The 22,798-nt window shown below is 49.3% G+C and overlaps 7 protein-coding genes across 7 annotated transcripts; 3 read left to right on the top strand and 4 right to left on the bottom strand.

Annotated features, from left to right (window-relative positions):
- Nucleotides 1-70: 70 nt before the first annotated feature.
- Nucleotides 71-6,732, top strand: pksP (polyketide synthase alb1; the record flags this gene model as incomplete). Its single annotated transcript, XM_057227292.1, has 5 exons — nucleotides 71-357; nucleotides 428-719; nucleotides 775-4,197; nucleotides 4,253-5,008; nucleotides 5,068-6,732. 5 exons carry the CDS (start codon nucleotides 71-73, stop codon nucleotides 6,730-6,732), a joined length of 6,423 nt encoding a protein of 2,140 aa, XP_057091308.1.
- A 731-nt stretch (nucleotides 6,733-7,463) lies between these two features.
- On the bottom strand, nucleotides 7,464-11,161 carry N7447_003016 (uncharacterized protein; the record flags this gene model as incomplete). The annotated part of the gene is made up of 5 exons (XM_057227291.1): nucleotides 7,464-8,402; nucleotides 8,455-9,249; nucleotides 9,305-10,029; nucleotides 10,080-10,857; nucleotides 10,949-11,161. The coding sequence occupies 5 exons, from the start codon at nucleotides 11,159-11,161 to the stop codon at nucleotides 7,464-7,466; spliced, it is 3,450 nt and encodes a 1,149-aa protein (XP_057091307.1).
- A 402-nt stretch (nucleotides 11,162-11,563) lies between these two features.
- Nucleotides 11,564-13,075, bottom strand: N7447_003015 (putative flavin dependent monooxygenase; the record flags this gene model as incomplete). Its single annotated transcript, XM_057227290.1, has 2 exons — nucleotides 11,564-12,950; nucleotides 13,005-13,075. 2 exons carry the CDS (start codon nucleotides 13,073-13,075, stop codon nucleotides 11,564-11,566), a joined length of 1,458 nt encoding a protein of 485 aa, XP_057091306.1.
- Nucleotides 13,076-13,597: 522 nt separating this feature from the next.
- Nucleotides 13,598-17,725, top strand: N7447_003014 (uncharacterized protein; the record flags this gene model as incomplete). Its single annotated transcript, XM_057227289.1, has 2 exons — nucleotides 13,598-13,996; nucleotides 14,054-17,725. The coding sequence occupies 2 exons, from the start codon at nucleotides 13,598-13,600 to the stop codon at nucleotides 17,723-17,725; spliced, it is 4,071 nt and encodes a 1,356-aa protein (XP_057091305.1).
- A 288-nt stretch (nucleotides 17,726-18,013) lies between these two features.
- N7447_003013 (DUF3176 domain-containing protein) lies at nucleotides 18,014-19,980 on the bottom strand (the record flags this gene model as incomplete). The annotated part of the gene is made up of 3 exons (XM_057227288.1): nucleotides 18,014-19,194; nucleotides 19,250-19,416; nucleotides 19,466-19,980. The coding sequence occupies 3 exons, from the start codon at nucleotides 19,978-19,980 to the stop codon at nucleotides 18,014-18,016; spliced, it is 1,863 nt and encodes a 620-aa protein (XP_057091304.1).
- Nucleotides 19,981-20,587: 607 nt separating this feature from the next.
- N7447_003012 (uncharacterized protein) lies at nucleotides 20,588-20,776 on the top strand (the record flags this gene model as incomplete). The annotated part of the gene is made up of 1 exon (XM_057227287.1): nucleotides 20,588-20,776. One exon carries the CDS (start codon nucleotides 20,588-20,590, stop codon nucleotides 20,774-20,776), a length of 189 nt encoding a protein of 62 aa, XP_057091303.1.
- A 299-nt stretch (nucleotides 20,777-21,075) lies between these two features.
- N7447_003011 (NAD(+) diphosphatase) lies at nucleotides 21,076-22,440 on the bottom strand (the record flags this gene model as incomplete). The annotated part of the gene is made up of 3 exons (XM_057227286.1): nucleotides 21,076-21,779; nucleotides 21,840-22,286; nucleotides 22,344-22,440. The coding sequence occupies 3 exons, from the start codon at nucleotides 22,438-22,440 to the stop codon at nucleotides 21,076-21,078; spliced, it is 1,248 nt and encodes a 415-aa protein (XP_057091302.1).
- Nucleotides 22,441-22,798: the final 358 nt, after the last annotated feature.

Genomic DNA, 22,798 nt, shown 5'->3' with positions numbered 1-22,798 from the left:
TGCGGTGCACCTAACTATTTTCTTCTTTCCCCATATATCTCTGAACAAATTCTTTGTCATTAGGGAGATTATGGAAGGCCCCAGTCAGGTGTATCTCTTCGGAGACCAGACTGCGGATTTCGACTCGGGTCTTCGCCGCCTGCTGCATGCAAAGAATGATTCGCTTGTGGTGGCATTCTTCCAAAAGACTTACTATGCACTGCGCAAGGAAATTACTTCGCTTCCGCCATCTGAGCGCCAGGTATTCCCAAGATTTACTAGTATAGTTGATCTTCTCGCGAGGTTCAAAGAGTCAGGCCCAAACCCAGCTCTCGAGAGCGCGTTGACGACAATCTACCAACTTGGATGTTTCATCCAGTAAGCATATTTCCCAACCATTGATAGAGAGACAATGATTGGAATCAAATTTGCTGACCAAGTCCGATAGCTACTACGGTGATTTGGGCCATGCCTATCCATCAGGTGATGATAACTGCATCATTGGACTTTGCACAGGTCAGCTCGCATCTGCGGCCGTGAGCTCTTCGAAAACTGTCGGGGAGCTCATTCCGGCTGCCATTGAGACCGTGGTTGTTTCCCTGAGACTCGGAATGTGCGTTATGAAAGTACAAGAGCTCATCGAATCAAGCAAATCGGCAACATCAAGCTGGTCTGTATTAATTCATGGCATCCGCGAGCCCGAGGCTCAGGAATTGATTCAGCAGTACGCGAAGAAAAATGTAAGTCTCTTCCCAACATTATCTACAAAATATGATGATTTTTAACATTTTCAAGGCTTTACCCCGCGTTTCCCAGCCTTATATCAGCGCAGTCAGCGCTAATGGACTCACACTCAGTGGTCCTCCGACCTTCCTGGGCCGCTTCATTGAGGACAGTCTCTCGAAGGAGCACAAGCCTATAAGAGTTCCGATCCACGGCCCTTATCATGCTTCGCATCTGTATGATGACAAGGATATTAACCGAATCTTGGAATCTTGGCCTACCGAACAGTTCATGACTTATGTGCCGCAGATCCCTGTGCTGTCAACTAAGACAGGCAAGAACTTCCAAGCTGACAGCCTTGAAGAGCTTTTGAGATTCTCTCTCCAAGAGATTCTGCAAGGACAGCTCCGTTGGGACAAAGTCATTGAATCTTGCCAGTCAGCTTTGCAATCCGCCACAACATGCACTCTGTTCCCGGTTTCCAGCAATGCAACCCAGAGTCTATTCAACTCATTGAAAAAGGCTGGAGTATCCAATCTCGAGATTGACAGCGCAATTGGTGACCTCCAAAACGATTCCGAGGGAAACAACCGCACCGGTCGTGCCGAGCAGTCCAAGATTGCAATCATTGGTCTTTCCGGAAGATTCCCAGAGGCACCTGACACCGAAGCATTCTGGGATCTTTTGAAAAAAGGACTGGATGTCCACCGCGAGGTCCCTCCCGAGCGATGGGATGTCAAGGCTCATGTCGACTCGGAGGGAAAGATAAGAAACACCAGCCAAGTTGAATATGGATGCTGGTATAAGGACGCCGGAATGTTTGACCCTCGGTTCTTCAATATGTCTCCCCGTGAAGCGCTTCAAGCAGATCCTGCTCAGCGTCTGGCCCTTCTTACTGCTTACGAGGCTTTGGAGATGGCAGGCTTCATCCCTGATAGCACTCCCTCTACGCAGAAGAACCGCGTGGGTGTCTTCTATGGAATGACCAGTGATGACTATCGTGAGGTCAACAGTGGACAGGATATTGATACCTACTTCATCCCAGGTGGTAATCGTGCTTTTACTCCTGGTCGCATCAATTACTACTTCAAGTTCAGCGGTCCTAGTGTCAGCGTGGATACAGCTTGCTCCTCCAGTCTTGCGGCAATTCATGTCGCCTGTAATTCCTTGTGGAGAAACGAAAGTGATTCTGCCGTGGCTGGTGGTGTTAATATCCTGACAAATCCCGACAACCATGCTGGTCTCGACCGTGGACATTTCCTATCAAGGACTGGAAACTGCACCACCTTTGACGATGGGGCTGATGGCTATTGCAGAGCAGATGGAATTGGCTCCATTGTCTTGAAGAGACTCGAGGATGCTCAGGCCGACAACGATCCGATTTACGGTATCATCGGAGGAGCCTACACCAACCACTCAGCTGAGGCTGTGTCAATTACTCGGCCTCATGTAGGAGCACAATCCTTTATCTTCGACAAGCTTCTCAACGAGTCCAACAGCGATCCCAAAGAAGTCAGTTATATCGAAATGCACGGAACCGGCACCCAGGCAGGTGATGCGGTGGAGATGCAGTCGGTTCTCGATGTCTTCGCTCCTGACTACCGTCGTGGACCAAGTCAATCCCTTCACCTCGGTTCGGCAAAGTCAAACGTTGGCCACGGGGAATCCGCCTCTGGTGTCACAGCTCTGATCAAGGTTTTGATGATGATGCAGAAGAACATGATCCCCCCTCATTGTGGAATTAAGACCAAGATCAACCACAACTTCCCGACAGACTTCCCTCAGCGCAATGTGCACATTGCGCTTGAGCCTACACCCTGGAACAGGCCAGATGGTGGTAAGCGGAAGACTTTCGTCAACAATTTCTCGGCTGCCGGTGGCAACACTGCTCTGATGGTTGAAGACGGGCCCCTCAACGGGGATACCGTGGAAGACCCCCGGACTGCTTATCCTGTGGTTGTCTCTGCTCGGTCTCAGTCTGCGCTGAAGAACAATATCTCTGCTCTAGTGCAGTACATCGACACAAACAAGAACTTGTTCAATGTCAACGAAACTAGTCTCCTTGCCGATCTGTCTTACACAACCACGGCGAGACGAATTCATCATCCCTTCCGAGTCGCTGTTACTGGATCAACTCTGGATGAAGTGAGGAGTGCATTGGCTCCTATCGTCAACCGAGACAGCATCAGCCCGGCTCCTGCCAATCCACCTGGCATCGGCTTCATCTTTACCGGACAGGGTGCTCAGTACGCAGGCATGGGACGTGGACTGTTTGAGAATTGTTCTCAATTCCGTGCCCACATTGAGCACTTGGATTGTATCGGGCAGAGCCAGGGTTTCCCATCTATTGTGCCCCTGATTGATGGTAGTGTCCCAATCGAAGAGCATAGCCCGGTTGTTACCCAGCTCGGAACTACCTGTGTGCAGATGGCATTGACCAAGTACTGGACGTCTTTGGGTGTCACCCCTAACTTTGTTATGGGCCATAGCCTCGGCGAGTTTGCCGCGCTCAATGCTGCTGGTGTGTTGACAACCAGTGACACCATCTACATCGCCGGGCGGAGAGCCCAACTTCTCACCGAGCATATCAAGGTCGGAACACACGCGATGCTTGCTGTCAAGTCTTCAGTATCACAGATCAAGCAATTCCTTGATGACGCTACCGAGGTGGCTTGTATCAATGCACCTAGCGAGACTGTTATCAGTGGTACAAGTGAGAGGATTGACGAGCTTTCACAACTTCTTACCAACGAAGGTTTCAAGGCCACCAAGCTGAATGTACCTTTCGCTTTCCATTCAGCTCAGGTTGAGCCTATTCTTGAGAGCCTGGCTGAGATTGGCAAGGGCGTCACTTTCACTAAGCCATCTATTCCGTTCGTGTCTGCCCTTCTTGGAGATGTCATCAATGAGACCAACAGCGAGCGGCTTGGCCCCGGCTACCTTGCCCGCCACTGCCGGGAGACTGTCAATTTCCTGGGTGCTCTAGAAGCTACCCGTCACTCCAAATTGATGAACGACAAGACCATCTGGGTTGAAATTGGCTCTCACCCCGTCTGCTCCGGAATGGTCAAGGCGACCTTCGGTCCTCAGGCAACTACTGTGGCCTCTCTCCGTCGCCAGGAAGACACATGGAAGGTTCTCTCAAACGCTACTTCGACGCTTTACCTGGCTGGAATGGAGATTAAATGGAAGGAGTATCACCAGGATTTCACTGCCGGACACAAGGTTCTCCAACTTCCCTCCTACAAGTGGGATCTCAAGAACTACTGGATTCCCTACACCAACAACTTCTGTCTTCTCAAGGGTGCACCAGCTGCACCAGTGGCCGAAGCTGCACCAGTCTCCGTGTTCCTGTCGTCGGCAGCCCAGAAAGTTTTGGAGACGAGTGGTGACAACTCGTCAGCTTTCATCGTCATCGAGAATGACATTGCGGATCCCGAGCTCAACCGTGTCATTGCAGGTCACAAGGTGAACGGTGCCTGTCTTACTCCATCGGTATGCACATTCCCAATTTTTAACTTGAAATTTCTCTTTGCTAATTGAAATTTAGTCCTTGTACGCTGATATCGCACAAACACTTGGTGAATTCCTAGTTCAGAACTACAAGCCCGAGTGGAAAGATCGCGGCTTTGATGTCTGCAACGTGGTGGTTCCCAAGCCACTCATTGCAAAGGGAGGCAAGCAACTGTTCCGCGTCTCAGCCACTGCAAACTGGGCCGAAGAAAGTGCCAAGGTGCAAGTGTGGTCTGTGACCCCAGAAGGGAAGAAGATTCTTGACCACGCCACTTGCAACATCAAGTTCTTTGACCCTATTCCTTACGAGCTAGAGTGGAAGCGCAGTTCTTACCTCATCAAGCGAAGTATTGAGCATCTCCAAGAGAGCACGATATCCGGCCAGGCTCACCGCATGAAGCGAGGAATGGTCTACAAGCTCTTTGCTTCTCTGGTTGATTATGACGAGAACTACAAATCAATGCGGGAAGTCATCCTCGACAGTGAACAACACGAGGCTACCGCTTTGGTCAAGTTTGAGGCCCCGCCAGGCAACTTCCATCGCAATCCATTCTGGATCGACAGCATCGGTCACTTGTCTGGCTTCATTATGAACGCTAGTGATAACACCGATTCGAAGAACCAAGTGTTCGTCAATCATGGATGGGATTCGATGCGATGCTTGAAGAAGTTTGATCCCAGTGTCACTTACCGTACCTACGTGAGGATGCAACCCTGGAAAGACTCTATTTGGGCTGGTGATGTCTATATGTTTGAGGGGGATGACATCGTTGCTGTGTATGGTGGCGTTAAGGTATGTTGAAAGGCCGTCTTGAGTATTCTCGAATGAAACACTAACAGAATGCAATATAGTTCCAAGCTCTAGCACGGAAGATCCTCGACATGGCTCTTCCTCCCGGCGGAGGAGCCCCGGCACCCGCGCCGGCTGCCAAGCGTGTTCCTGCTCCCATCAATGTCCCGAAGGCAAAGCCTAACGCTCCCAAAAAGGCTTCCCCTTCGCCAAAATCTTCAAAGCCAAATCTGGCTACGCGTGCTCTTGCAGTCCTCGCCGAAGAAGTCGGACTTTCAGCTTCCGAGATGACTGATGACCTTAACTTCGCTGATTACGGAGTTGACTCTCTGCTTTCACTGACTGTTACTGGGCGATACCGCGAGGATATGGGAATCGACCTCGACTCCTCTGTCTTCGTGGATAATCCAACAGTTAAGGACTTTAAAAGTCTCATGGCTCAAATGAGTCCTGCTGAAAGCAGTGATGGATCAAGCAGCGAAGGTGACATGTCCTCGGCCGTATCGGAGAGCGACATTTCGTCTCCAAACACTAGTGGTCTACCAACTCCTGCAAATGAAAAGTCAATGGCACATGGACTGCAGGAGCAAAATGACAGCATGAGGCAGATTGCTGCAATCTTGGCCGCGGAGATCGGTGTTGATCCCGCAGAGCTCAGTGGCGATGCAAACCTTGGTGAATTGGGTCTGGACTCATTGATGTCGCTCACAGTTCTCGGTAAGATCCGTGAAGATATCGATCTTGATCTCCCGGGAGAGTTCTTTATTGAGAACCAGACACTCGATGATATCGAGACCACTCTGGATCTGAAGCCTAAGTCCGCTCCCGCGGAGCCAATCAGACTCCCCGAAGAAATCCCCATTCCAGTCGCCCCGGCAGTCGCTCCCAGAACTACCCCCAAGCACCCGCCGGCGACTTCGATCCTCCTGCAAGGAAACCCAAAGACAGCGACTCAGAGCTTGTTTTTGTTCCCTGATGGCTCTGGCTCTGCTACCTCCTATGCCACCATCCCCGGGATTTCTCCCGATGTGTGTGTCTACGGACTGAACTGCCCATACATGCGCACCCCCGAGAATCTCAAGTTCAGCTTGGATGAGCTCACAGCTCCTTACGTTGCTGAGATCCGACGCCGACAGCCCACTGGCCCATACAACTTCGGTGGCTGGTCCGCCGGTGGCATCTGTGCCTACGACGCCGCGCGCCAATTGATCTTCGATGAAGGCGAGCGTGTCGAGCGCCTGCTCCTCCTGGACTCACCCTTCCCCATTGGACTGGAGAAGCTGCCTCCCCGTCTGTACAGCTTCTTCGACACGATTGGACTGTTTGGGGAGGGCAAGGCGCCTCCACCCAAATGGCTCCTCCCTCACTTCTTGGCCTTCATCGACTCCTTAGATGCTTACAAGGCGGTTCCATTCCCCTATGAAGACCCCAAGCTGGCCGAAAAGCTCCCTAAGACCTTCCTGGTCTGGGCCAAGGATGGTGTCTGCTCTAAGCCAGGTGATACCCGCCCTGCACCAGCTGCGGATGGTAGCGCAGACCCCCGCGAGATGCTCTGGTTGTTGAACAACCGCACTGACCTCGGTCCAAATGGTTGGGACACCCTTGTCGGGCCGAAGCATGTTGGAGGCATTACCGTTATGGAGGATGCCAATCATTTCACTATGACTCGTGGCGAGAAGGCCAGTGAGTTGGCTGCATTCATTGCTAACTCTATGGCTTCGGTGTAAAGGCATTGTATTTTGAAACTGCGACTTCTTTATTCCTACGAATTTTGGACATCGGCTGGCTCTTTTCTCTTCTTTGATCTTGTGTGCTGCTGCTCAGCACCAAGTTCTCTCCTTCTTTCAATGTCTTACTATCTTAGTACATACATAATCTATAATTTTGAGGTTATTTGCTGCTTTTTGGGATGTATTTTAGTTACCCAATATGAAATCCAGATTGACATTTCGTATTTGGAGGAGTTGTTTTAATTTTCAAAGACGCCAATTGAAAGACTACTGAAAATCTAACACTGAACACACCTCTAACCGTGGAGATCGGTAAGAGTTGCTGCCTACAAATCGAACAAAAACACTTAAGATATCTGTCATTGGAGCTGTGGCGAAAAGAACTACCACTAATATCGAATGAAACGCTGACAGTTGTTTGGAGATAACACAAGACTCGGTTACCGTTGCATCCGAGATCCGCTATACTCTCGCGAAACAAAAATCGCTCATGGGTAAATGGGAAAGCTGCAATAGAGGAAACGCCAGGAAGATGCAATATCGTAATGAGCGGACAAAAGGAATAAAGATCCAGCTAAAGTGACTGGAATGCTTCGCAAAGCGCAAATGTCCCGTCTGTGCATCGTGTCTAGACGTCATAGATTGGCCAGTGTGAAAAAGAAATGCGTGCCAAGAACATGATCAATGGCAGAAGACGTGGGAAGCACGGGGGATATTGAATAATGTGATCAGAAAGGCATCTCCGAACTGTATCGTAGCGCACTGCCCCTTCCCCCAAGACCATTGCCGTTACCATTATGACCTACCCCGGGGCTGGTCGGACGGCTGCCGGCCCACTTGGGGCTTCGTGGTTGAGTGCTAGTCGAGCGAGTAGATGGACGATTCTTCCGAATCTCACGAAGCTCATCTTCCTTCCTGCGTAGGAATTCGTCGCGCGTAGCGAGAATTAATTCTAGCTCTTCAATTCGAGCTAGATGACGAACCGACTCGTCCTTCATGTGTAGCTCAGAGAGTTGGACGGTATTGCTTTCGGCCTTGCGACTTAATTTCTCGTTCTCGGTGGCCAAACGGCGGTTTTCTGTGCCAGATTGAGCGGCCGCTGTAGATGCAGTCTGATATTGTTCTCGAGTGTACTCGGCTTGGTTTTTCTCGAATTCAGCCTTGCGCTCAAGGTTCGAATTTTCTTTGGCCAGCCGGCGGATTTCCTCGCGTGCGATCTCCAGTTCAGCAGAACTGCCACCACCATCTTTGAGTGCTTGCCTAGCTTCGCCGAGCTCGCGCTTCAGCTCTGCCCGTTCTTCTTTCAAACTAGAGATGGTTTCTTTTTGTTTCTCGACGCGCTGTTCCAGAGACAGCTTAGTTTCAGTCACGCGATCACGCTCTTGGCGAGTTGCATGGAGTTCATTTGTTCGACTCTCGTAACGGTGTTGTAGAATACCTAGTGCCTTCTCCATTTCTTGGAATCGAGAATTTGCCCGAGCAAGCTCAGCCTGCAACTGGGCTTTTTCAGTTGCGTGAATGTGTTTCATCTGGATCAGATTCCTCTCTAGTGATTGCAAATCACGGTCCAATGTTTGACTGGGAGGCTTAGTTGACTCGGTCAACTGGCTGTTCTCTTCAGTACAGACCCGTGCGCGCTTTGACGCCTGTTCCTTGGGTTCGTCGTCCTGGTTCGAAACGTTAATTGAATGCAGATATATTAACATGTGGTGTACTTACGAGTGTGCGTTTCTGGGTCGGCTGCATCGCCTCGTCAGATGAAGAAGAGTTGTCACACTCTAACTCCTCCAGGGACACAAGATTCAAAGGCTCAATGGTAGGCAATGGCCAACCAGCCACACTATCCAAGAGGTATCCAAGAATCTCTTCGGCGTCTTCATGTACGCCGAGGGCATCATCCTGAAGATCACCGACCTCGTCGTGGAAACGGGCAACGTAGTGCACAAGTAAACGCAATCGATCAGGCTCCGGTGACTCGGGCAAACAACGCTCAATATGTTCACTTGTGTTGGCAACAAGAAACCAGATAACTGGAAGCAAATTCCCGTTTCGGGCATAAGTCGTTCGGATGTGCTGTATGGAAGGACTTTTGGGTCTAAAATACGAATCCAACGCAAAAATAGCAGATGGCGGCTTGTAAAGTTCACGGACGGTCTCACTGGAATGAATTCCAAAGCTGAGCGGCCCCTTGGCTAGGGAAACTTCCAAGGTGCTGCCCATCTCTTCACGGGGTCTGGTGTATGCAAAGCCCTTCCCTTGGAGGTAACGCTCAAGAACGGCCTGTTTCTTCTCGTCCTGAACAGCAAGCATCAGATGGAGCTCGTGAGTACCTACAATCTCCATGAGATGACCTAGTAGGAGAAACTTTGCACTAGAATATTCGGCCCAGGCTGCCTCTTTCGCAAGGTCAGGGTCGGGGTCTTTCAAATGGTCGGAGATGTTTAAGTCTGGATGGGTTGAAACATTGCTCAACCGCGCGATGACCTCCCGCATCTGTGAATGCAAAGCTTCTCGCTGTGCATAGAATGTAAGCAATATGGAACACATTCAAGAAAGATTTCCCACGAACCTCAGGCCCAGAAATTTGAGAATTTGACTGAAAGCTGTCGAAAAATTGGCGTATGTTTGGTGCTGCATCTGATAGCACTCGCTCGTAGTCATCCTTCACACGAGAATCCATCGGAAGGGTGACGGCAAACTCAGACGGCCCAAGGTGGACTGACCCGGGCGCAACCTCATCCATGCCGTCGACGGTCAACGCGCTGGGATGGATAGTTTGGAGTGATGGTTGAGTCATATGGCCTTCATGAGCTAGTTCTGAGGGTGGTAGTAAAGGTTCAGAGTGACCATGGTGGACTGCAGTATGTGAATGGGAAAATGAATCTGTGTCGGCTCTGACACTAAGCGGTGCAGTTGTTTCGGGGACAGACATAGGGATCGAAGCCTCTATATCGCCCACGGAAGATGGAGTTTCGACAGCGTTAACTGTTTGCGATATCTCAGATTGATTTTCTTCGCCGAGTTGGGCCCAGGCGTTGCGTATCTTTTCCACGGGAGTGGACCCTGGCAATTGACTGTATCGGTCCAAAGGGGTATCGGAGAGAGAAGGATCCGATGGCCTGGGCTCTTTATCTTCCATGATTTCGGCAGATTGTTCTTCTTCCACAAGATTAGAATATGAAAGCACTGGTCGAGTTAAACCCTCAGCACTGAGCTCTTCTGGATATTGTGATAGTTGTTGAAGAACTGTCTCTGGGATTGAGCTCAGGCAAGTCGACTGGACGAACTCGCAGTCTGTGAAAATTTCAGCGAAATGCAAAAATTGATGTGGCACGTGAAACTACCTCTGATGGCAGAGCCACACGAGCCAAGAGGCTGAGAGGTCAGATTGTTGTGAGATGGAGTATTATCAAGAGGGAAAGAGCCGAAGGGCGACAAATCAGCTCCTGAACCTGGTGGCTGAGCAGGTGTCTCGGCTATTTCGGTGACCTTAGAGCTCAGTCCAAAGCCTGGTGTGTTCGGATGTGATAATTCAAAAAAGCTGCTGATTTCCGCAGAGTACTGTCGATGCGATGAGCATCTATCAACCGAATCGGCGTTTGAGTCACAAGTCGGATCACGCTGCTGCGTATCAAACACGACGTCGTCGTCCCACTCACCTGGTTGCAGGTATTCGGGCGGAACAGATGGCTGGGGGATGTATTCAAAAAGTCCAGTGGTGGCCTGCGGGCAAGAGGTTGTGGATACAGCCTCTAGAGGCGGAGAACAATCAGAGAAAGACCGGGATGGAGAGGCGGTCCCGTAAAAGCAACCTGAGGCTTCAATGTACTGAGATTGAAGAGAGTCTACTATCTCAGAAATGCCGTCTTTTCGTACAAATAGCGATGAGGACGCTCTTGAATTATTATCGGAATCAGTGTCGCTCTGTTCGATCTCGTTGTCGAAGGACGAGTGGTCCTCTGGGCCTATATTTGCTTCTGGTGATAAGGAAGAGACCTCAATGACACTAGGCGATTTAGTGGTTCTCTCGCGTGTCGATCTTCGATTTAACTTGCTTGATTGCCGGGCTTTCCGCCTGTTCCAGACTTGTATAGCAAGCTCACTCGCGTTCTCTTTGGGTTCCTAGGCAAGCAAGGGAAACGCAATTGTTAGTCCAAGTTCGAGAAGCATTTCTTTGATGCCTTTTATATCCAATGGTACCACGTGGACTCACCCAAGTTGGATCGTAAGGACCCTCCCAATCAATAAGATACTCGGTGTCTGTTTCACGTAGGATACACTTTATAGGCCACTCCTGGTCGTCCGAGTCACTACCGTCGCTGCTTTCACTGCTATCGCTAATAATCACAGTTGCAGCTGGAGGCCGGTCAGCATTCTTTCTGTGGTGACTATCAAGTTTCGGCTGACGCTGCTCTCGAAACATCATGTGCGGGCGAATGTCGGGGAGATGTTGGATAACATAACGGGGGTGAAACGAGAGTGTAGGTCCAATACTCAAGAAAAGCTCATATGAGCTGCATTGATCCGTGACACATACAATTTTTGATCCTGGGCAACATCTAACACTTCCCCAAAACAAAGCGACGGTATATGAAAGAGGGTAAATGTACGGCGCGACGGACGGACGGATAGTGAACCCGCTTCACGTGATAACGCTTATCGGCGGTAGATCTACAATATTTGGGAATAGTGACATGTGGTCAACGGGATATAGGCATATGTGTCTAAATGATAATTGAAATATGTAAAACTGTTGTATTTCTATTTCACTTAGAGCTATTGCTAACGTTGTATGTACAGATTGAAATGTGAACTTGTACCATAATCATCACTGATTATCTTGTTGCATCTTCCATTCTTCAAAGCTGAAACCAAGCTCTGCTAGATTCTTGATCTCGCTCCGCTCTTTACCTCGTTGCACAAAAGCACGCCTGATATCTGGGAAATGAGCCCGCATCCATCTTTCCCGCTCACCCCACCGAGTACCAAGTTTGCCTTGTCCGTTGTTAGACAGTCCAGGTCGTGGGTTGGCCTTTTCCGCCCAGTCGTATAGGAAATTGAGGTAATCAGCATCCATGGGAAATGGAAGCAGATGGAATCCCTTTCCATCTCCTTTGGCTTCAATTTCGGAAGCCTCCCATTTCTTCATCTCATCTTTTGGTGGAAGTGTAAGCCTTCCGGACCACACACGAGAGAAAACAGCAGCGTGGTTCTCAGCCATAGGGAATGGAATAACCCGCTGCGAAAGCACTGGGAAAACGAGAGTGGGGTGCTCTATATAAAACAATTGCTGGTAAACATTCATTGTTCGCCATCCATGGGTCACAGCCGGTGGATTGAGTGAGGACAGGAAAGGATATGAATAGAAATAGCCGGTGCAGAAAACGATGGCGTCGACATGTTCCTCAATCCGACCATCCGCAAATTTGATGCTTCGGTCATAGGCCGTCGGAGGAAGAAACTCGACTATTTCAGGGCATATGATTTTATCGCCATTTGAGGGTGCGGCCAAGTAGGATTCAGATCGTTGGGAGACCAACAGTTTGCCCTGGCTTACTTCGTTTATCTGGGAACCAATGTCAAGCCCCGAAGCAGAACTTCCTACCACAACCACCTTCTTTCCTTGGAAAGGTTCTGGAGAGTTGTAAAACTTGGAATGAGAGATAGAACCTGGGTATGATGCATCCCAGGCTTGTATTCCTGGGATGTCTGGTACATAGGGGACCGTGAAGTGACCACTTGCAACCACCACAGCATCGTAAGTGTGGCTTGTATCGATGCCAGTTCGAAGACTTTTCGCTGTTAGACTCCAGGTACTTAGAGTTTCATCCTTGAGCTTCACATCTAAGATTTGCGTCTCAAATTGAATGAGGCCTTTGATATCTTCGGCATATTCTTCGAGGTATTGTTTCACTGTCCGGTGTTTGGGGAAGAGCTGGGCTTCCAATGGGAAAGCCTTGTCCGAATAACGCATTAACTCCTTAGGGATATTGGTTTCCAGTCGATCGTATACCGGAGACACAAATGTTGCCTCACGCCCTTCAGTACGATCAATCCATACTGGCTTCTCGACTGGCTCATGAGGGGTTAAATGTGGGACAGGTGTCGACATCCCTTTTTTAGAGGAACTTGGACTGTAGTTCCATACTCCCCCTACGGAGCTTCTTTGCTCAAAGACCTCAATTTGATCGAAACACTTCTCGGCGAGCAGGTATCTGAGTCGGTCAGTATACCGTGTTGGGGGGTGACTATGTAACAACCCCGCTTACTTGACTGCAGCAAGGCCAGATGGGCCCGCGCCAATGACAGCTACTCGACGAATAGGATTTGTGGTTGTCATGCTTTCAATGATCGCGGAAGCTTTTGACGGTAACTGGTCACCTATATAGCTAAAAATGCGAGTTGGATTGCGAGATAGAAGTAGCTTCGGAGGATGCCAAGCGCTTTCGCCATAGTGGAGCTATGTGGCACCTAACTGTCTCGAACAATATAACTGAGAAGTTTTGATGTGAAGAATATACTGAGATATTTCTATTAACATTCAAAAGTATGTAAATTTTCTATAAAATCGACCAATCAGCAAGTTTCATTGGACATTGAAAATCCAATGAAGGGGGTAATATTGGTTTTCACAATACGTCAATTACGCCCTTGTTTCTCCTGTTATTACCGTAGCATTACCCGACAGAGCTGCAGCTAGTCACGTCTTTGTTGCACCAGATATTTCCTGTACATCTTCTTTCAGCCCTCCGGTCTTCTTTACTCGCATGTCTTAACTTTTTATCTTATCTCATCCTATTATTCCAGTTTGATATGTGGACAGCTTGACAAAACAACAGTCGGGCGTGGGAAAACCGACGCAATGAATGCGATCGAATCTCCCAAACAGTCACCCGCGCCGAATGCGCTGGCGCATTTGACCAGGGTTCCGATAGCTCAGCTTTCTCCCGACCTTGAGCAATTGGCTGAATGCTGTTTTCTGGCCGCTGTAGCACTGGTATGGCCATACTCATCTTCGACCAAGTCTGTCAGCCTTCTGTTAGCAGAGCCGGATTTCCGCCTGAGGGGCGCCAAAGGACAAATCAAGGTCACATTTCATGGAAACCTCGCAGAAAAGGTCGCGGAATCGCATGTCGGAATCGGGGATACCGTTTGTATGGCCTTGAAAGACACCAAGTTTGTTAGCAATGAAAGCACTCAGCAAACCCCAGGAAGGTCTGTCGCGTGGGATGCGCACTATGAGAATGGCGGGTCTCTCGAGGTATGTTACTCCTAGAATCGATCTGTGGCTTATAGAGATTGACTCCTGCCCATCTAGATCTACCGATCTTCCCAATCCCCGTTGATGATATCGGTTGAGCCGCAAGTGTCAGCACCGCATGAACCCGAGCTCGCACCGCCTACAACACCTAGTGGGAAGTTGATCAATCCCGAACTCGACTTACCTTCCAGTGCACGCCCCTGGGGATCACCGGTATTCCTCAAGTCTACTCGAACCTCAGTCGGAGGAACAATCCGTTCCGCTTTCGATCCTTTTGTGGAAGAAGATGGATTTGTGCCAGGGAAAGGAAGAAAAAAGCCGAGGTACAGCTTGCACAGGGAAGATTGGCGTGTTATCAATGAACCAGAAAGCCCCCATGAGCAAGAAGGGCCGGTGGATTGGGAACAGGTTTTGAATCAATCTATCGACCAAGAGCTCGAGGCAGACTTGGCGAGTGAGCCTTCAGAGGAACCAGTGACGGATGCTGCCCAAGCTCCAGCATACACAGAGGATGCACCACAAGAGCCGCTTCAACTATTTGCAAAGCCTTCCCTTGAATTTACCGGGAGCATCCTTGAAAGACGTGCCGGCGAGTCAAATATTTTGTCCCATGAACAAGTTGATAATCATGGGACACCTCTTCATCTGCCAACGGATACACCGCAGATTCGACCCATCCCTTCTCCTGGGCTTCCGGTACCTTCGCCACTCATATCTAATCATTCTGGCTCCGCAGGCTATTTCCTGCCATGGACCGCACCCACGCAGCCTGAAGACATTGAATCTGTTCCTGCGGAAGCGGAGATCACAGCAACGCTCGCAGAATCGTCCAGCGAGACCCATGATACCGATGCCATCGATCCCATTCTAACAGAGACAGCTGAGCCAGTTGATCCAGATATTGAACTCATCCAGCAAGAACATGTCCTGGATGCCGGTTTCGTCTTCCGCGATGATTCAACATCAGTTCCAGGCTCAGAAGGTTTCCCAGAAGAACGGGAAGTTGAGATAATCGACCTCCCCAGTGTCAACGATGAATCAGCCGCTCAAGCTGATTCTAATACCGAAAATCCCGCCGACGAAGCTCAAACAGATGATAAAGATGATGAACGTCTGATTGATGTCGGTTACCTATGGCGCGATGATTCAGCATCGTCTTCGCGCTCGGATGAGGACTCGGAAGATGAATCACTCGAATCCTCACAAGCAATCGATAGATCAGATAATCCTCAAGCTGATCCTGGCATCGAAACTGCTAACGAGAATGTGGGATCTCCTCAACATCCCGGTGGATCTCATGATGAGGAAAGTTCTGAGCCAGCGACTCAGTCGGTGAATTATCCCCAACCTGCCTCCGCCGTTGATCAGGATGCGATCGATGCCCTCGGAAGAATGATAGCCATTCGAGAGGAGGAACTTGAAAGGAAGAGAGATACGGACGAGGAAAAACAACGCGAAGATCATCTCGATGGATCATCTCTGGATAAAGGGGATTTCGATCGATCACCTGGTCAAGAATACACTGAAGAAAAGGATGAAGTATTTTATGCGGAGTCAGTGGAAAATTACGATTCACAAAATGAATATGAAGAGGACGAGGATGACGATGTCCATTTTGAGGCTCATTTGGAATCACAATTGGACGAAGATGACTCCAGCGATGAATCCAGCGATGAAAATTCTGAGCAAGGACAACAGCATCTGCCTGCGCAGACGGGAAAGCATGAATTAATCGTGTTGGACAGTGACAGTGATGATGAACCTGCCTCCAATCATCCTGAAGCCTCAGCTTCCCAGTCAGCAGATCGCTCATACCGCTCTGAATCTGGGCATCTGGCTGTACCCCCAGCTACAGCCAAGCTTGCAACGGGTGTACAAGAATATCCAGAGCCATGGTATGTCGATGGAGAGGGTGGCTATCATGGAGCCGTGGAAGAATATTCCGATGTTGATGAGGGCGAGGAGAGCGAAGCAAGTGAAGAGCGCGAATACAATCAACAAGATGACCAAGTTCACGAGAGTGACATGGATGATGACGAGTCAACCCAAGGCCAATATGAAACGGACTATCCATCTGAAATGGCGTCACCCGACCCTGATGAGGACGAGGATAAAGAAATGGAAGATGCGGAGCCCATCGGAGAAGCTGACAACGACGAATATTATGCTGCGACCAGAGTCGACGCACAGGTAGAAGTGGTCGTTGATCAGGACCCTGATGAGGAGCAATTGAGCAATGTTGATCCGAATTTGCTTCCTGAATCTCACCATCAAGGTCCCTCCTCGGAAATGGCATCACCCAACCCTGAGCAGGACAAAGACAAAGAAATGGAAGATGCGGACCTCATCGAAGAAGCTGACAACGACGAATCTGATGCCGCGGCCAAACTTGACGCACGGATAGAAGTGGCAGTTGATTGGGACGCTGACGAGGAGGAACCAAGCCCTGTCGATCCAAATTTGTTTGATATGTCTGAATCTCATCATCGGGGCCCATCCTTGGAAATGGAAAGCCATGCTGAGCAGACTATCAGTGGGATTCCTTTATCTCCCGGAAATGTTATGGCCGATTCTCTGTCGACACATGAACCGACCATCGGAGGACCTGAGCCTCTTGGCGGTCGAGTTTCGCCGTCAGTTATTCCTCCATTTGAGCGACAGCTCCTAACCCCAGACCCCACGCAGGAAAATGCATCTGCACGTGAACTGGGTTATGATATTCAACCTGAAATTCCATTCACGATCGAAGAAAATGAACCTCCTACTAGTCTGGATGGAATGTCACAGCCTGCGGGCTCCCCGGAGTCTGAACAAAATGACGATATCAGTGCAGAACCCATGAAAGATACCCAACAAGAGATGCACGTTGACGAACATGACGATGTCTTGGCTCCTTCGGAACTCGCCGAAGCTGCGGAACCTCCAGCAACGCCCGAACCCGGCCGCTCTGTGGAGGTTGTTATCAGCACCGAATCTCCAAGAACACCGGCAGTTCCCGTTGCACAGCCTGCATTTCCCGACCGTAATGCCTGTGGACTACGTAGCAAGCTTTCCTACTTTGCCCCGCTTGCTACACTCATCGATCATTACGATACTTTGGTCGATACCATCTCAATCGTGCACGAGGCTTCGCTAATAACCCGAACCAAATCCGGTTCGAAAGACTGGTTCGTGACTATTCAACTTACTGATCCCTCCATGGCTGGCACGACTCTTCATGCTCAGATTTTCCGGCGATACAAGGCCTCAATGCCGTCATTGGTTGAAGGTACCGCCATACTCTTACGTGACTTCAAGGTCCGGAGCCTCGATCACACCATGATGCTTGTCAGCGTGGATTCCAGCGCATGGGCCGTATTCGACGGATCTGGTCCCGATGCCGAGACGAACGGGCCCCCTGTAGAATATGGCTCGCAGGAACGTGCCTACGCGTCTGGCTTACGTCGGTGGTATGAGGAAGTTGGCTCGGATAGGGTCGCAGACCGTATGCTCCAGGAAGCTATCGCAAGAGACAGTCAGGAGCGCGATGTGACACCAAGCAGCCAAGTGCCAAGCGAATCAGGGAGCCCAGATTCCAGACGAGGCTCCCAGCGTAAGCGCAAAAGCAATCGCCGAGTCACTATCCATGAGCTGCGGGATGGTACTCGTTATACCGAGGTCGGGTCCCCAAACAGTCGAAACAGCAGTGTTCACGAGTTACGCGACGGAACGTTGTATGCCAATATTTGAAATGGTTGTGTTGATATCTTGATGCTTGACGTGCTATCTCCGTCACAATGCACATGTACCTACGGAGTAAAACAAAATAATTCACATGAACAAATCAAATTCTTTTCAGTGTATTTAAGTGACTACCTACACGTAGCTAGCTACCTGTAAAGTCCACACCTCCGAAGTTCACTAACCATATATGCATTCCCACGCGCCTATTTCTTCCTAGCATGACCTAGAAGGACTCGATCTCTTCTATGCAGTTGTAATCCAACCATCCATCACATCCGCTCTCTACCTGTAAAGCTACCCTGACAGAACCATTTTGCCCTCACTTTGGTACAACGTCACCCTCTCAGTCTCCGACACTTCATCGCTCTGTGGCTTCTCGTTCTGGCCATTCTTATACACAGATAAGAGTGGCATCGTATCATTCTTCCATGTGGGAATCCTAGCTTTGCGGGTCTTCCACATGGTGCCTAATAATGTGACAAAGCCCAGTAGCCACACCAACACCGGAAGAATGATCCACTGCCAATGGATGGAAACATGTGTCATGCTCGTCATTGCCTGGCCGGTCGTATTAGCCTGGTTAAAAGAAGACGGCGTATCGCGAATGGTTTTTGACATTGCTCCAGCGACATTATCCATAGCACAGTGCATCTGCTTGGCAGTTCCACCCGCGCAACCAGTGATGTTCGAAAGCGCGATAAGCTGTATCAAATCTGCACTCGCATATTGATATGGAACGCTCTTGGGTAAAAAGTGGAAACCAAAAGGGTCGAGCTGTGCTCGGCCGGCGAAGAAGTCTTGAAAGAAATATCGTATCGCTGTAAGGGTCCGTTTGTATATCAGAAAATCTCTATTTTTCTCAACACCCATATCCGGCCCCCAGGGGGGATGCATATGGTAGTTACTACCCATGAAGAGACTTTCGAAAGATCCGTTCTTCGATATGCCCAGGGTTTCTTCGTGATAGACGCCCCGCCTGACTGTTGGGCGAAAGCTGTGCACGACAGGATCAATGCTGCATTCGATTGCTTGCCATTTAGGCTGTATCTTCGAATCAAGTGCCCATAACTCTTCAACCGGTAGCAGGTTATCTGGGGCCACAAGTTGGATAGGAGTTATGATGCTGTTTGTGTAGATCAAAGGTTCCACCGATCCTATAGAGACTGGCGCACCCCAGAGTGTACCCGAATCCTGAACATAGGCAGAAATATTACTACTGCTATCTTTAAGATAAACAGTGCAGATCTTGTATGATGAATCCAGTTTCTTGCCCTCTAGGATATTGTCACATTTGGTTTTCAGTCGGTCTGTTATGTTCGTGCAACTCGCCCTCATTTCCAGTGTAGCAATTGGATCCCAGGTACAGTTTCCTGAGCTACAGGTGTACCGTGGAGTGTGCCATGGCTTTGACGAATCGCTGTTGAATAGCGAATTGTAGATATTCGCTTTCATTGCCGGATCAAGATAGTACGCCGCTATCCACGTAGGTTAGCTACATGCAGGTCAACGGAATCCCACATATCCTCTTACCATTATTTAATGGAGGACCTAAAGCGTCGTATGCAGGGTTGCTAGACACGATTGCAGTCCCTGTGGGGTCGACAATGAGTTTAGGATAGTAGTGGATCAAATTTTGGACAAAGGGGTCAAAGGCGATCGCGAGGATGACAGCTAGACTGCCAAAGGCTGCAAAATGTCTATATCCATAAGCCTCTAGTATAGAGGCAACCACGAGGATATACATACTTTGCTCGTTGTCTCCAAACTAAGGCTGCACAGCCCCATAGCCCCCGGCTGGCCCCATCGAAGATACTCAGATCAACCAAGGGTCGACTTTTTCGTGTGAACCACACCCACTTAAGCTGTCCTATTCCCTCGCTGATAGAGAACAAGACACATCCTTTCGAGACTGTGCTTAACCAGGAGATTACCGAATTCAGTGATAGCATCCAGCTCGGTTGAGGACGATCATCGTACTGTGTCAATATCACAACGATTGCGACCAGAAGGCCCGATGATAAAACCATGGCCAGTATCTCCCAGATAAACAAGTCCGAGATAAGCTTCCATATGGTTGGTTTTGCTTTAAGTATGTGATCCGGTACAAGCGGTTCATTTGCTGGTTCGGAATGAGGCTCAACGGGGAGGATCCTGGGGGATTGCAGGGGCAATTGTGGCCTGTTTGCTTCTCCATGAGCAATTCCATGCTCTCCAAGCTCTCCATGCTCTCCATGCTCTCCTAAGTCTTGGTTTGGATTCATTTCGAAGAGATCGCTACGGATGAAAACATCAGAGTGTGGGAAATTTAGGTGGTGACACACGCTAAGTTCTTAAGGAGCAGACTAGCGCCCCCAATGTAACATGCATATCATTTCCTTTTGGCATACAGCCTACATGAGGCTATGCAGGGCTGTGCTTACGAGAAAGCAATTCTCGCAAAATAACATTGTCCTTTAGCCATTTCATCTGAATAGATAAGAATCGGGTAGAATACGAATCTTGAATTTCCAAGCTAATTGCGAAGGCATTCATGTCGTTGAATCCTTGTCGAGATTGACCTACTCGGCCTGTCTGATTAGACCAACTCGACCAGAGTTGCAGGTAATTGACATTTGTGGAATTGATAAAAGTCGGTTTTTTGATTATCAACGGTTTGGGGAAGTAAATATTCAGGACAAGATGCAACGAAGGAAACGGGTCGAAAGTGGATCCCGAGTGGATTTACTGTAGGTGGCTTGGTATGCTTCGGACTAATACTTCGAGAACGCAAAAGATGTCAGGGATTCTTGTGAGTTGGGATTCTCAAACACCCGCAAAGGATGAATACATAAAGCACTAGTGCCGCATAAAGACCCAAAACCACGCAACATGATGATCGTCAAGGATAGTACAGAGAGAGCAGTTTGGACAGATTTTGATCGAGCCCAGACATACAACAAAGATCAAATCACTGCGGAAGAAGATCTTATCAAGGAGGAAGCGATTGTCATGGAATTCAATGCCATAGTGAGTGCGCCGACGATGACATATGGTGAAGCTTTCACTAATCGCTGTTGATGTCGAGAAAGGGAAGTTTGATGAAATATACTTATTTTACTTCGGCTCGTGATACATAGTCTTTTTCCCGAAGACAATGCAAGAGTGACAAAGATATAACGCTGGCAACCAAACATGATTATATGCGTTCGGTGGTTTGAACAGATTTTGAACAGAAAACAGAGTACGAGACTTCCATGTGCATACGCGATTTCAAATATTCCCTACAAGAAGAAGCTGTCTTCCAATAGATAGTGAACGTCTAACTTCATCAATGGTATATATGGTGGCTTGGCACAGTTATCAAAAGAAGCATCATTTTACATCTTGGACTGTTTCTCTGCCGCAAAATATTCTGCGCTCACAGCAGCCTTGATCAACTGATTGGCAATGGCCGTAGGAGGGGGCAAACGCAAGCCACCCTTGTATTCCGGACCAGCCGGAGCGCTCAAGTCACTTGTACCAATGCGCAGCGCCTCCTCCACCTCCTCAATCTCAAACCACCGCGCATCCTCCAGCTCAGGATCGTGCTGTAAAGAGATAGTCTCATGAGCAGGGTCACTGACCTGGGCAATAGCACCAATCATCAAATTAGCCGGATACGGCCAAGGCTGCGAGGAGTGGATCACAACGCGGGACAAAGTGACACCTGATTCCTCCCACACCTCTCTCCGGACAGCATCCTCAATTGACTCAGCTGGCTCAATAAATCCAGCCAAGGTGGAATACCACCCTGGCGGGAATCGCTTGGAGCGCCCGAGCAGTATCCGCTTGCCGTCGGCGGAAACCACTGCCACGATGATAGTCGGATCAGTACGAGGGAAGCAAAGGTTTGACAACGTAGTACGGGTATTGCATTCCGGACGTTCTTCCGTCTTGGCCTCGGTTGCTCGTGCAACATCTGTCGGTGGGCAGGCACGCTTGGTTCCTGCATTCACCGCCAAAGTACGGTGGCCGCATGTACCACAGAAGATATTGCGAGTGTTCCAGTCCATCAACGCACGTGCCTGTGCGTAGATAGCAGCTATCCCAAATTTATTAGTTCTCTTTTGTCCATGTATATATCACCAGCGTGTTTCCATACCTTCATCTGCGGAGAACGACATGACAACTCGTGCTTGGAAGAAAGACAGTCCCTTCTCCTTCGTGGCATTGATCACATCCTTCGCTGCAACCTGCTGCTCTTCGGAGCCCTTGGGGGTCACATCGACTGCGAAATACGGCGTGCCAGAGTAGATCTTCCATGCCATCCCCCCTTCTTTGCGACTCTCGTCCAGTCCAAGGAATATAAGGGTCGGGTGTGACTTGCGCGAATCATAGTTTTTGATCATATCTTCCTCGGAAGTATCAAAGATATCCTGGGGCACAAGCTTGCGCACCTCGTCATACTTGGCATAGTATAGCTGTGCCGGCGACGGAGTCAAGGGCGCTAGGTTGTTCAACAAAACAAACCGGGCTGAAGGGTGCTTCAGGGCCGTGGACAGGAACGTGTGGTCGGAGCGCAAGAACGATAAACGGTTGATTGGAGAGCCTGCAAGTTCTTTAGCTCTATTTCACCTCATATATTAAAGTACAAAATCATCCTTACTGGAGAAGTAATTGACCGTCTCTTTGCCGAACTGTCGGGACAACATGGAATCCGCAAGCATATGAGCCGGGGTAGGGATCTGAGGGGTTGTGCTCATTCTGTAAGGGCTAGGTTGCCAATAATAAATGTGTAATATGATAATGATATCAACAAGAAAGAGATCGGCCAGTAATGAGTCTTATGTCTATATAAAATATGTATTAAGAAGAACGTGGAAACCAGGACAGCCCTGGTGGGCGCCCAGGAATCGCATTAATCAGCAGCTAGCGGTCCCTCCTCGGCACCACGTGTGCAAACTGATTACACGTTTTTGTTCGGAGTTAAGCCGAGAATACCGATAATAGAATAGATTACAGTAACTTGCAGTATTTTATTACCAGCGAAGCGGGGGAACCTGAGCTCCCCACACACGTGACCACATTCTTTTGACTCTTATCGCCGACGAGCCTCTGTGC

This window comes from Penicillium robsamsonii, assembly GCF_028829455.1.
Source record: "Penicillium robsamsonii strain IBT 29466 chromosome Unknown utg000001l_segment0_segment0, whole genome shotgun sequence".
Lineage (NCBI taxonomy): Eukaryota > Fungi > Ascomycota > Eurotiomycetes > Eurotiales > Aspergillaceae > Penicillium > Penicillium robsamsonii.
This window is presented reverse-complemented; position numbering and strand designations above follow the sequence as displayed.